Source organism: Macrotis lagotis, chromosome 7 (assembly GCF_037893015.1).
Source record: "Macrotis lagotis isolate mMagLag1 chromosome 7, bilby.v1.9.chrom.fasta, whole genome shotgun sequence".
NCBI lineage: Eukaryota > Metazoa > Chordata > Mammalia > Peramelemorphia > Peramelidae > Macrotis > Macrotis lagotis.
This window is the reverse complement of record NC_133664.1, coordinates 161,916,043-161,930,594: the sequence shown is the minus strand read 5'-3', so window position 1 is coordinate 161,930,594 and position 14,552 is coordinate 161,916,043. Positions and strand designations below refer to the sequence as shown.

The 14,552-nt window shown below is 32.2% G+C and overlaps 1 protein-coding gene across 2 annotated transcripts in view; it reads left to right on the top strand.

Moving 5' to 3' along the window:
• The window catches only part of SEMA3C (semaphorin 3C), a 182,384-nt gene that overhangs the window by 99,889 nt on the left and 67,943 nt on the right, over positions 1-14,552 (top strand). For both annotated transcript variants that reach the window (XM_074194035.1, XM_074194034.1), the window contains 3 exons: positions 225-344; positions 3,514-3,604; positions 13,423-13,542. In XM_074194035.1, coding sequence (XP_074050136.1) covers positions 225-344; positions 3,514-3,604; positions 13,423-13,542 — 331 coding nt within the window. The remainder of the gene's footprint in view (positions 1-224; positions 345-3,513; positions 3,605-13,422; positions 13,543-14,552) is intronic.

Sequence of the window (14,552 nt, the reverse complement as noted above, 5' to 3'; positions counted from 1 at the left end):
TATCCAACATAAAATTTAGAGCTTCTTGTTTTTGGTTGGTGGGGGAAGCAGGAGAGTTACTATAATATTATGATGTTTTCTCACTGTGAAATGCTATTTGAAAATCTTGGGTTATCTCTTGATGTTACAAACACAATCCATAACGCAGAAGAAGTCAGAGGAAGAAAGGAGGAAGAGAGAGAGAAAAACACATACACACACACTTACTTTATTTATCCTTGCAGCACGGCTGTGGAAACTTTGTGCGTGTGATACAGGCCTTTAACCGTACTCATCTCTATGTCTGTGGGAGTGGTGCCTTCAGTCCAGTATGTACATATTTGAATAGAGGACGCAGATCAGAGGTAAGTACATAAGGTTTGATGATCTTCACTTTTTGTGATGATTTGTATTAGGTGAGTCCCATATATCTAAAATATTCATTTATTCTTTTATTTCACTCAGTGGATGGTATTTCTTTCAAATCTGCCTTTAATCTAGAAGAAAAACTATCTTAAAGACATTCTTTTTTAAAGGGAAAGAATAAAAGATAAAATAGTTTAATAACTTCATATTTGCTTTGGAACAGGAAAATATATTTTTCTTATACAGTTCAAATTTTATGGATGTTTTGCGGTGTCTTTAAGTTTTCAATATTCTAAAAGTATTTATCATTTCTTTGCCAAATCTGCTAAAAAATGAACTCCGTATCTTTGGGGAGTCTCTAAAGAATGCTAAAGATATTTAGCTTTTTAAAAAAAATCAGTTACATAACTATCAAGAAATGGACTTCATTTCAGATGGATTTCTTTTTTGAATGACTTATAACAATGAATGAAACATGACATATCATTAGGAATGTTAGGTAGTTCTTTTGAATTGAATTATTTAGAATGGTTGAACAAAATGAACCTTGCACATAATTTAACCTTGCTTGTAATGATTGCTCATGATATCCATAATACAGTTGTGCAATAAAAACCAACTAATTATAAAAGTGAAAATTTTGTAAACTATTTACTTAGTATGTTATTATTAATACTGTAAGTTGTCAAATTGTTTACCATCTATAATTACATTCATTATAAAACATAAACCCACTGAATGATCATGTTGGTCATAGAGCAGAGCCTTTAGGAATTACTTGCAGAATTACTCTAAAGATTATTTTCAAGAGTGATATTAGTTTCTATTATTTTTGAAAGATTATATAATGATGGCAGTCTTGTAAAGGATTAAGATTTCCAGTGATTTCCTGAATGTTTTTCATTTTTATTTAACTATATATTTTATAATGAATAACATTTCTCTCTCTTTTTCTACCAAGATTTTTAAATTTCTTCTATCTTTTTTTAAGGAATTCAAACACTTTCTTTTCAACATGAAAATGTGCTTTTAAGAAATATGACAAGAATATTTTAATTCTATCTCCATGGCCAAAATGTTTATTTTTTATGTGTTACTTTAGTTTAATGCCTAAAGTTTTAAGGTTTTGTGAAGTGCAAATAAATTTAAATTAAAAATCAAGATATGTGTGGCAAGAATATGATTGCATTGAATTTATTCATTGGAATAAAAACACTTGTAAGTGATCAACTTCATAAATCAGATTATGAAATTTGTTAAATATTATGCTGAGAGTTGTGCCTTCTCTAACTACAGGTTTAAATTTAAATATCAGAAATTAAATATTCAATAAAGATTTTCATTAAACATGCTAGTGGATTGCAAGTCATACAGTAAAATTGTTCTGAGTCCTTCCAAACCACTACAAGGCAGTCCTGTCATGTCTGTATATGTGGAGTTGGGAGAGATTCACATTTTGAATAGGCTAGGTGGGTACTTATTTGAGGTGTCTCTTAGATACAAATTACTTCATCTCTGTTTCATCAGAAGTCACTCCATTTTAGTTTCCTTTCTGACCTATGCCAAAGCATTCACTGCTTCTGATTTCACTCCACTTTTACCTACCACGCCCCCATACACACATACAATAACTAGATTTTGGCTGTTCCCTGAAGATTAAAAAATGTCGAAGTCATTGTGTGGCAGGGCATAATTGGAGCTGAAAGGAATTAACAAGGAGGGATATACACCAGTCACAGAATAATTTTTAAAAAGGGATAAAATATTATAAGGAGATCTTTGAAAGCAGCAAGGATTGCCTTTTGTTTTCATTTTCCAACATTTAGGACAGTGCTTTGCACACAGTAGACTTTTAATAAATGTGTATAGATTGATTGACTGATCTCTTTTTCTCAAATACAAAAGAATGATAGGAGCCATTGGCATTGTAGATAGGCATCAGAGTTGGAGACCTTCTCTACAGAAGAACCAGCAAATGCCTCAGCAACTGTTAGGAGAAGGGGGTATAGGAGGGTCTCTGAACTATCCTGTCAATTTCTTTGTAGTGCTGTCATCATCTGATGCTTTCTAATATGTTCCCTGAAGTACAATTCTTCTTGGCTTAGTTATATACTCCATTTTGCTATAGTGAAAAGTAATTTTATTTGGAATTACACAACTTGGGCTCCAATCCCATTTCTGAAATTTATTATCTGTTACTTTAAGCAAGTCTCTTGACCTCCTAAGGTTTTTATTTCACAGCCTCTGAAGAGTCCCTTCCAATAATAGATCTATCATCCTAAACTCTATTTTGCATCCCTCTACATCAAGTTAAATACAGGTCTTGCAGATAATCACAGTTCAGATCAATCTGAAAAAAAAATTGGATGAATGAATAAGGAAATTTGATATTTGTTATGATAAAAGTAAGCCAAACTAAAACAGTGGTCATTTATCACCCATGTTATTTCCTCCCACACATTAATACACTGTTGCATGTAAGAAGTTGAGATATTTATTTATTCATTCATTCATTCATTTATGGTTACTATGGCATTTGAATGTAATAAATATATTAACTTTAATTGTTGACCAATGTTTAAGATGATAAATCAATAAGATAATCCATAAGCATTTATTAAATTGTACATATGTTAAGCTGTGAACATAAAAATATGAGAATAAGATAAATTTATATACTTAAGGAATTTCAGTGTCTTAAGGCAAAACATTTGGTGGCAAAATGAAATTCCATCTCTTTTTTAATCTCTTTAAAAGACATTGTCTGCTGAACTATTAATACAAAGAATACACTTTGTGACCACAAGAACAATTTCCTTAATTTAACTCCATAGCCTACGTGTATGGTCATAGTTCATAATAATCTCTAACTTTCAAATAGCATTTCCTGATTCTTTTTTCATAATCACCATAATGTTTGCATCAGATTTGGATGCCATTAAGATAAGGAACTTTTCCTCTGAGATTAATTTAATTTTCACAGATGAACTTCTTAGAAGTCAAATATTCTAAGGATAATGGGTTGAGAAAATTAACTAGGAACATATAGATAACTATTCAATGATTATTTTTAATAATCTTCTTTTAAACTAAAGGAATGTCCCTCCTTTCCCCTAAATTCATAAAGTTACTTCTCTACATTAATCTTGCCCTTATTCTATCTTAAAGGAACAAGTCTTCATGATTGATTCTAAATGTGAATCTGGAAAAGGTCGCTGTTCTTTCAACCCCAATGTAAACACAGTGTCTGTTATGATCAGTAAGTATAAAAACAAAATGTGAAATGTTGTTGTGAATTAAGTGATTTAAAATTTAAAATCTGTACATTATCTCTATCTTAAATTTAAAACAAGTATTTGAAGAAGAAATAGACAATGACAAGGAAATGATCTTTGGAGAAATGTAGTAAAGATTTTAATTTTCCCTTTTCTAAAAGGTTCTATGATTAAAACCTGTCACTTTATGTTTTTACTTTCCTTAATTCTTACCATTCCCCAAATATCATTTACAATGTGTAGTCTGCTAGCATATCTAAGAATATTAAAATTTTTGTGGTGGGGGGGTTCCCTTTAATGGGAATACATTTATAACTTTTATAAGCCTTAGAGTTACCCACAATACATAAATAAATTTACTTATAACAAAAAAGTTATTATGTAAATTAGGAAAGATTGAACTCAGGTCTGCCATTTTGTCATTTGATCTACTCTGTTGCACTGACTTTCTTACAGTTTGTAATATCCTACAAATATGCATTTTGTATTTTTTCCTATTAAGTCTATCATTTCCCCCAGTTTAGTTATTCTGTTTAAACTTTACTTTCTTGAAAAGTCACTCATTAAAGAGACAGAAGGAAATTAAATCAGATAGCTATGTCTATATTGTCTTTGTATTGTCTGAAAAGTGCTGTATTAAGAACTAAGAGAGAAGTGACAAGAATATTTCCACTCCTAGAGACTTACTCTGTTACTTTTGTAATATATAGGTTCCTAGTCTTAGATTCCCTAGCATATCATGTTCATAGGTAAGTTAAAATGTCACTGGAAATGAAATTACTAACTGATAAGTAAGACATTATTACTTATCAATGTAATAATTAGAAGCTCTAAATAATTACAGCTCAGATCAATTTGACAAAAAAAAAACTGGATGAATGAATAAAGAAATTTGTTTGGTTTAAAATGATAATTGTAATGACAAAAGTAAGCCAAAACAAGAGTGGCCATTTATCACTCCTGTTATTCCCCCACCCACTCATACTCTGTTCTCTATAAGGAGTTGAGATATTTATTTATTTTTGGTTAATGGTATTTGAATGTCAGAAATACATTACTTTTATTTGTGGTAAATATTTAAGATAATAAATCAATAAGATAATCCATAAGCATTTATTAAATTGTACCATGTGTTAAGCAGTGAATATGAAAATATGAGAACAAGAAAAATTAGAAGCTCTAACGGTTTAATCATTAAAGTAATGAGATCATTCAGAAGTTATTTGAATATGCCAGTTATTTAGCAGGAGATTGAGACTAAAACTTGTTTCAGGACATTAAGTGAACTGTGTTTGTATATTGCTCCTTTCAGTTATATTCTGAATGAGAGAATTTTTATCTCTTTCCTAAAAGACTACCTGAAATAACTAATTTCACAATTGGTGCATCTATGAAGATACATTAAAATAAATAACTATTTTTCCCATGGGTGGAACTTTCTTAAAGTCAATTGTACATAGCACAATTAAAGTGCATTTTTGATGATCTCATAGTGAAGTAGCACTGGGATTGTTTGGGGCTTTGGTCTATGTAGACCTAGCCTCAGGTACAATATCTGGTGTATAGTAGGCATTTTAAGAATATTTGTTGAATTATTGAGCTTGGATATCAAAAGTATATGATCAAATTAACCATTTATGAAGCTACTGATATATGCCAAACACTATAGCACTGAGGATACAAAGGCAAAAAAAAAAACCCCACCCTCAAAGAATTTATATTGCATTGGAAGAAACAATATATGCTTAGATAAGAAAAAATTGCAAAGTTATATGAGAATGACACTAGTAACTGAGCAGAGTCAAAAGAGACCTAGAGAATATATGTGGGGAGGCCTATTAAAGAGAGTGAAGAGAAGGTAGCCTCTGCTGTGGAGATCAAGAAGAAAGAGGAATAGGTTTGGTCAGTTAAGAGATCATTGGTAAATTTTTATGAAGTATCAGTCAAACAATGAGGTTTGAAAATAGATTAAAAGAGTTGAGGGAGTCTTTGATTATAAAAGGTCAAATGGGGGATGGTAGTATCAACGTAATGCTTGTTAACAATGAGGTAGACCTAGACAAAATTGAGGGTAGCAGGAAATGAGCCAATATACAAAGAGAGAGATTAAAGATTAGAGTGAAAGAATTGTTGTGGTGGCAAGCTGCCAGAGGAGACAGAGGATGGGATCGAGGTTACAAGTAGAGGAATTCAGGGCTCACAGTGGCTATATCAGGACACAAGTTTAAGAACATGCCAAAATGTAACATAATAACTAACAGGATTTTCAGGCTTTGATGTTGTGAGTTATTTATTGCATACATAGAATTTCAGCACTTCATAGCATATTAACCGATCTGATGATAGATTAGATAGTTCAAATCTTTATACATAAATAAGGAAATTAAGGCCCCTATAGCTTAACTGATTTACACAAGGTAACACAATTAGTTTGTGACAGTCCTGAGCCTAGAACCAGATTTCCTGACTAATCTAGTATTTTTTCTAGTATGCTGCAAGGTCCTCTGCATTTTTGTACTGCAACATTGTTTTATAAGAAAGAAGAATATTATGAGTATTAAATGTAACAGTTGCTGGTACATAAAACCCTTTTTGAGGGTTAGAGTACTAAGTATACATTTAGGTATTATAGTCAGTATTATTTACAATAAAAGTATTTGTTATGATGGTATATGACAAGATGTCCCCTATGGATAAGAAAGGTAAGTTAGAATGTGTCACTTCACAATTTTTGAAACATTTAATCTGCAGTGGAAATATTTATATTTATATAACAGCTTTGTTCTTGAGGCTGGCTTTAGCTGGTCACAATGACGAAATTTAAAAAAGGAATTAGTATGCAGAGAACCTTGGATGGTACATTCATCGCTTGCAGTTTGCCTTCTGGTGATCAACACATATTTTTATGACAATATTCCCCCTTATCCTCAGTTGTAACAATTAGACTATGTAATAGTTTGTCATTTCCATCTATCTTCACTCCACTGTTTGGTAAACTCAGAAGAAGCCTATGACTTTAAAAGGGCATAAAGACTTTGAGATTATATTGTACCATTGTCACTTTCTGAAGAAAAATAGAATATTTGACTTTTCAAGATAACTGCAAAATCTGCTCTTCCATTGGTGAAATTTCTTAAACTCAGGCTATTTTTAATCATTGCTAAAGCACTAAATGGACAAATAAAGTGACTTTGAAAATATATCAGTAATTGTGAGGTTTTCTGGTCAATGGAGCTCCAACTTTATAAGTCACACAGCACTTGGAGCAAAATTTAAAAGCAAAAGTTTCTAACTTTGTAAAATGAGAGTTTCAAAGACACTGAATCTCTCTCTCTCTCTCTCTCTCTCTCTATATATATATATATATATATATATATATATATATATATAAACAATTAAGCTTTTCATTAGAGCAAATGTGGCACTGCAGGACTTGAAACCTTGCTATAATAAATTAGAATGAATTTAAGACAGTGAACCATTTGATATTTGATATACAAGTAGGTTTTGTGAATTATTTAAGGCTTAGTTAATTAATAAGCTGGAGCACATTTGGATTCAAAATCGCATGCTCTCATGCTTTTTTTCCCTTAATAATACAAACATGAGAACTGCAAGAGCTATGGTAGTCAGTCTACAAGACAGAAGGAATTAGGAACTAAATACCTAAGAGGAAATCAAGCACAAGAATGTGAAATACTTATTTATAAGCTGATAAATAATTTAACAGCCACATATAAATACATACACATATATTTGTTTCTATGCTGATATTTTTATAGCCTTTTAAAGAAGCCAAATTGTTCAAATACTTCTTTCTTCTTATTTTGGTTATCCCCTTACAATGAACTCTCACATGGTTTGGACCCCTGCTAGCAGGAGAGGCAGGGCGACACAATGCCTACCATACCTGCTTATGAACTGGTAGGGGTCCAGTTCATGACCTAGTAAGTAACACAACAGGAAAATTCCCCAAGCCCCATTCTCTATTGCATTCTTTCTTATTACTGACTAGAAAGCCTAGAAAGCCTCAGACAACATAGGTCATGCCAACATGACCACATTCTGAGGGCTGCCAGGGGATTTACTCTGGAACATCAGTCAAAGCACACAGCTGTGTGGCAGCACAGTCAGACTCTAACTTTGCTACATTTGATTTTTAAAAATTGCTATTAGCCCCTGTTTTGTACCCAGGGGGTAGCATTGATGCTAACCAGTGGAATTTTTTTTTTTTTGCTGTTCAAGGGGAGAATTTATATATCTTTCATGTGTGTTCCTCACATATGAGCATTATTTCCTAGGTTGAAGTGAATAGAAAATGTAGATAGTTGCTTCTGCCATTGTAGGAAGAAAGGTCTTCTTTTTCTTTATATCACTTTTCCCCTCTGTTTAATTTTTTAAATGTCTGAATTGTCAGAAAACTTCCTTGTTAGCCTAAAAAAATCAGAGAAATTTAAGTTATTTAAAATTGAATACTTTTTAGAATGTAAATGTTAAAACTCTGTAAGGGCTATTATATTCAGTATTAGTTAGAAATACTTTTTATAAAACTTTAAAGTTTGAAGATTGCTATGAAAACATCTGTAAATGTAAAAACTTGCTTATACTTTAAAAAGTGATCAAATTTCCTTCTCTTCCTTTCTGCTATATCATGAGAGACATGATATAAAATACTGGTGTCAATTCAAATAAAAGAGGGTGTCAGCATACCACACACAAGGATCTATGTGGACCTCTTGACTTAGAATACCACATATTAATATTATCTATGCTCTATTACCATTTTTTGGTTAAACATTTCTAAGCTACATGTTAATATGGTTCAAGGAGCAAAAGGAGCAACAGCCTAGGTGTGTCTGACACATCTGGTATTAGAACAATAGTAGACTAGCATCTAGAACCCCTGGATACTAATCCTGCTTCCTCCATTTGCTTTTCCTTCAACTTGAACATTGCACTTAGTCTTTCTAAATCTCACCTTCTACATATTTAAAACAGAGATAAAAAAGGTTTGTGTTTTTTGCCTCAGACCACTGTGATTCTCAAATAAGATAATTCATATAAATTGTTTACTTCTAAAACCATATATATATATATATTATGATTTATTAACTAGATGCACTTAAATTTTAATTTTCATCCTTGACTATTTCTCACACACTAACATACACACAAACACACACACACACACACACACACAGTCTATTCAGTTTAGATAAAAGTCATGTAATATCAGTGCTCAAAATAACCATTCATTGAATAAGTAAATATTAGATACTGAAACAAAGTATTCTGTAAGGCAGAGATGATGAATGAGAATATTATGAGCATAGCTGACACCTAATACAAAAACATTGAGAAGGGAAAAGTTGGATCTCAATTGAGGGACAGCAAAAAAGTCCAAGGAGGATGATCCCAAATTATGACCTCATTGACTAGATAGCTGGTTGTGTTCTCTATAGAAAAAGGGATATTTGGAAAATTGAACTGCAGAGGAGGAAGATGATGAATTTTTTCTTTTGTGGGGAGATATTGTATTGGCAGTGCCTTTAGGACATTCAGTTGGAGTTGTTCAACAGTATATTAATGATATGGAACTGGTTCATAAGTAAAATTAGAGTTATATAGATCTGGGAATTATCTGCACAGAGCTAAAGACTCAAAGCCCATATACTACTGAGATCACCAGGAGGCAAAGAAGGGGAAGGGAAAAAAAGAGAAGGTGAAAAAATAGCAAAAGGCTTGGGGGATATCCTTGATTAGGTTAGTAGGAGTAAGATAATGACCTAACAAAAGAGACAGACAGGAGGAAAAAAAACCCAAGAGGATTTATGGAACAAGGAATATTGAAAAAGACCATTTGATTGACAGAAAATATCTATTCAATCAATCATTAATATACATTTATTAAGGAACAGTTAGGTGTTAAGGTGGAAAGAGTACCCACTCTGGAGTTCAAATCCCACCTCAACTACTTAATACATACTTAACTGTGTGACCTTGGAGAAGTCACTTAAACCCATCCAAAAAAAATAAACATGTGCTAAGTACCTACTATATACCAGACATTGTGCTAAATACTACATCCTGCCAAACTCCTTTTATGACACCAATATAGTGTTGATACCTAAACCAGGAAAAACCAAAGCAAAGAAAATTATAGATCAATCTTGCAATGAGATTTAGTAATGAAATTACAGCAAGTTATTACTAGAATCAAACATCATGAGATGGTTCAACATTAGGAAAACACTCAACATAATTAAACATCAATAGCAAAACCAACAGGAATCATATGATTATCTCAATAGATTCTGGGAAAGCCTTTGATAAGTTATATCCATTGCTATTAAAAAAACTAAAAAGTTTAGGAATAAATGGAGTTTTACTTTAAATAATAAATAGTACCTAAAACCATAAAGAAATGGAAATAAACTCAGAACATTTCCAATAAAATCAGAGATGAAACAAGGATACCCATTATCACCATTACTATTCAATATGGGATTAGAAATGTTAGCTGTAGCAATAATAGAAGAAAAAGAAATTGAAGGAATTAGAATTGGCAATGAAGAATCAAAACTTTCACTTTTTGCAGATGATATAATGGTATACTTAGAGAAACTGAGAAAATCATTTAAAACCTCCTTGAAACAATTAACAAATCCAGCAAAGTAGCAGGATATAAAATAAACCCACATAAATCATCAACATTTCTATATATGAGCATCAAAGCCCAAGAGCAAGAAATAGAGAAATTCCATTTAAAATAACTATAGATAACATTAAATACTTGGGAATCTACCTCCCAGGACAAACCCAGAAACTGAATGAACACAATTATAAAACACTCCTCACCCAAATAAAGTCAGATCTAAATAATTGGAAAAATGTCAAATGTTTATGGTTAGTCTGATATAATAAAAAATCACAATTCTACCCAAATTGAATTATTCAATGCCTTACCAATCAAGCTACCAAATAACTACTCAGTTAGAAAAAAAAGTAGTAATAAAATTCATCTGTAGCAACAAAAGAGCAAGTAAAATACTGTAACTGATAAAAAAAATGTAAAGAAAAGTGTCCTAGTTCTACCAACTAGGGCTATACTAAAAAGTGTCAGTCATTATACTGGTTAAGAAATAGAATAATGGATAGTTTCAAAAGAAACTGCAGTAAATGACCACTGCAATCTCCTATTTCACAAACCCAAAGACATCAGCTCCTGGGATAAGCATTCACTATATGAAAAAAATTGTGGGAAAACTGGAAAAAACTAGACATAGATCCACATCTCACACCCTATACCAAAATAAGGTCAAAGTGGGGTACAAGATTTAGACATGAAGAGAGACACCATCAATAAATTAATAGAACAAGAAATACTCTATCAGAGCTATGGAAAGGGGATAAATTTATGATCGACCAAGAATTAGAGCACATTATAAACTGAAAAAATGAATGATTTGGCTGTATTAAATTAAAAAGCTTTTGCACTAATAAAAATCAATGCTGCCAAAATTAGAAGGGAAGCAGAAAGCTGGGGGGAAAATTCTTTACAAGTAAGACTTCTGATAAAGATCTCATTTCTAAAATATATAGAGAACTGCATCAAATTTATAAGGTCACAAGTCACATTCTCCAAATGATAGTCAAAGGATATGAACAGACAGTTTTCAAATGAAGAAATTAAAGCTACCTATAATCATATGAAAAAATGCTCCAAATCATTATTGATTAAAAAATGCCAATTAAAACAACAATGAGATATCATCTCACACCTATCAGATTGCCCAAATTGAGAAAAAAGGGAAAATGATCAATGTTGTAGAGGTTGTGGGAGGATTGGGACACTGATGAATTGCTGGTAGAGTTGTGAAAGGATCCAATCTTTTTTGAGAGCAATATGGAACTATGCCCAAAGAGCAATAAAACTTTTCATACCCTTTTACCCATCAATTCCAATTCTAGGTCTATATCCAGAAGAAATTATAAAAATGGGAATAAATCCTACATTTCTAAAAGATTCATAACAGCTCTTTTTTGTAGTGGCAAAGAATTGGAAATTGAGGGGATGTCCATCAACTGGGAAATGACTAAACAAGTTATGATACATAAATACTATGGAATACCATTGTATTCCATGTAAATGGTCAAACCTTAGAGAAGTATGGAATGACTTATGGGATTTGATGCTGAGCAAAGGAAATAGAACCAAGATAAAAGTGTACACATCAACAACAACACTGTGAGGTGAACAGCTTTGATGGAAGTAGCTCCTCTCAGCAATCCCATTGAGCTGGAACAACTGTAATAGACTGTCTATGGATCATATTATCCCCATCCAGAGGAAGAAAAACAAAACAAAACTCAAAAAACCTAACCTTCAGAATCTGTTAAACACTTTTTAAAAAATTATCTCTAGTGTTTCTCTTTCCCTTAATTCTAATTCCTCATAACAAAAATGACTAATCTGTAAACATGTTAAACACAAAGGTATATGTATAATTTTTCACCTGTTTGCTGCTGAGGGGAGGTGCATGGGAAGGGAGTTTGGAAGGAAATTTTGTTACATAAAAATATACATGTGCATATTGATGTAAATAAATACATTTTTTAAAATGCTGCATTTACAAAATCCTACTTCAAGTGAGGAGAAAAGACAATCCTCCCCTCAAGGAGCTTTCAATCTATTGGAGGAGACAAGATGGAAATCAGTGTTTACAAGACAAGAAGTGATGAGCATCTGCGCTAGACTGGTGATAGTACTGTAAGAAAAGAAGGGAGCATATTCAAAAGATGTTGCAAAGATGGAATCAATGGGTCTTCCCTACAGTTTAGACATGGGGTGGTGGTGGGGGGCATTTGGGGAGGAGAGATAGTGAGGTGATCAAGATGACTTATAGGTTGTAAGCCTGTGGGATTGGAAGGTCTTGCCCTTTATAGTAATAGGTAAGTTAGGAGTGTAGCTTAGGAGGAGGAAAGATAATGGGTTAAATTTTGAATGTATTGAGTTTAAAATGTCCATTGGATATCCAGTTTGAATTATCAAAGAAAATGTAAGATGTGAGATAAGAGGTTAACAGAGACATTAGAGAAGGGAAGGCAGTGTTGAGAATCATCAGCATAAAGATAATAATTAAATTTGTGGAAGTTGATAAGATTACCAAGTAAAATAGTATAGAAAAAAGAAAAGAGGGTCAAGGACAAAACCTGAGAGACATCTGTGTTTAGAAGACATGACCTTGAGGAGTACCTAACAAAGGAGACAAAGTTGGAATGGCAGATAGGGAGAAGGAAAACCAGAAGAGATTTGTATCTTCAAAACCTAGAGAGAATAGGAAGAAGGAAAGAATGATCAATAGTGTCAAATACTTCAAAGATGAGGGATTTGAAGTCAGACGTGAATTGCTATGTAAGGACAAAATGAAACTTAAAACATTAGTTTTTGAACTTCAAATTCAATTTTTTAAATTATTTGGGGGAGGAAATTGATTAATGTAGTATTATTTCCTTTGTCAACATGTGCATTGGGATTTAGCAATATTAAATTTGTGTCATACGTTGAAATATACTTATGTATATATGTGTGTCCCTACATGTATGTCTGTTAGGCAGAAGTAGATTTTCTCAGGAACAAGGTGCTTGATTTATGTTTAACTTGTTTTTAAAGATTTGAACAATAGAACCTCATAAGAAAATCACCATAAGTGAACTTGTTTGTTCATTAATTATTTAAAAGAAAAGCTTAAAAAGATAAATATGCCTTTATTCATAATTTCTTTTCCCCCCTCTGTTATAGATGAAGAACTTTTCTCAGGAATGTACATCGATTTCATGGGTACAGATGCTGCTATTTTTCGTAGTTTGACCAAAAGGAATGCAGTCAGAACAGATCAGCACAATTCTAAATGGCTAAGTGGTAAGACAGACAGTTATTTTAATCAACAATTATGATTCTCACAAACCAGCCTTCTTTATTTCTGAAATTTTCAGAAAAGAAACTGGGGGAAATGTCAAGAAAATAACATGTCCCAGATAAATTACTCCTAGTGTTATTGATGAAGATTCTTACAGAGTTGATTCTAAATATTTGCCTAAAGTGAATAATTTTAAAAGTCTCTGAATCATGTAACATTTCACCATCTTCATCATAAAGCAGTTGTCATGAACATACATTGTGTTTGTGCATATATATCTATATATATAATATATGTGGATACACACACACACACACACTCACACACACATAGACTATGTCACAATGGCATCTAAGTCAACAAAAACCAGAATCTCTTTTGAAAGCATTTATTCGTTATATTTAATTAAATTATACAGCAAGTTTATAAGATTTGGAATCACTGGATTACATTATATTTTATATGTAGTTTGACAGCTTAAAAATAAGTCTGAGCTGTTATGATTTTCTTACTACAGCTTTTATCAGTGATGAGCAGAAATACATTCACAGAAATCCATCTGCTGCCGTCTTGAGAGAAATGTTTATCTTAAGTGTTTTTCATCTGATCTTCCTCTGCTATTCTGGCCTTTTTCTTAAGAGGAAGGGGAAAAAAATAGGAAGATCCTAGTCACTATGCCTTGGGGAAAATGCCTTGCTGACTTTCAATGTGGCAATTTGTTTAACACTGCCCAGATGATCATGAATCACTCCAGCAAAATATTCAATTTCACTAATATTCCAGTGCAAGAAAGCACTGATTGTGCATTTATTTCTTAAAATTTTGCTTCTGGTACATCTGGAAGCTGAGACTTCTTAAAGTTGATTATTGTCTGAGAATAAGGAGACCCTCTATGTCTGTAAATGGCATCAAAATTTTTTTTCTTTGAAATTCTTTCTCTTCATTCATTGTGCTTATTTTTAATGTAGCTAATTTTTTTTTGGATCTTCAACTTTCACCTCCTTATTCTATT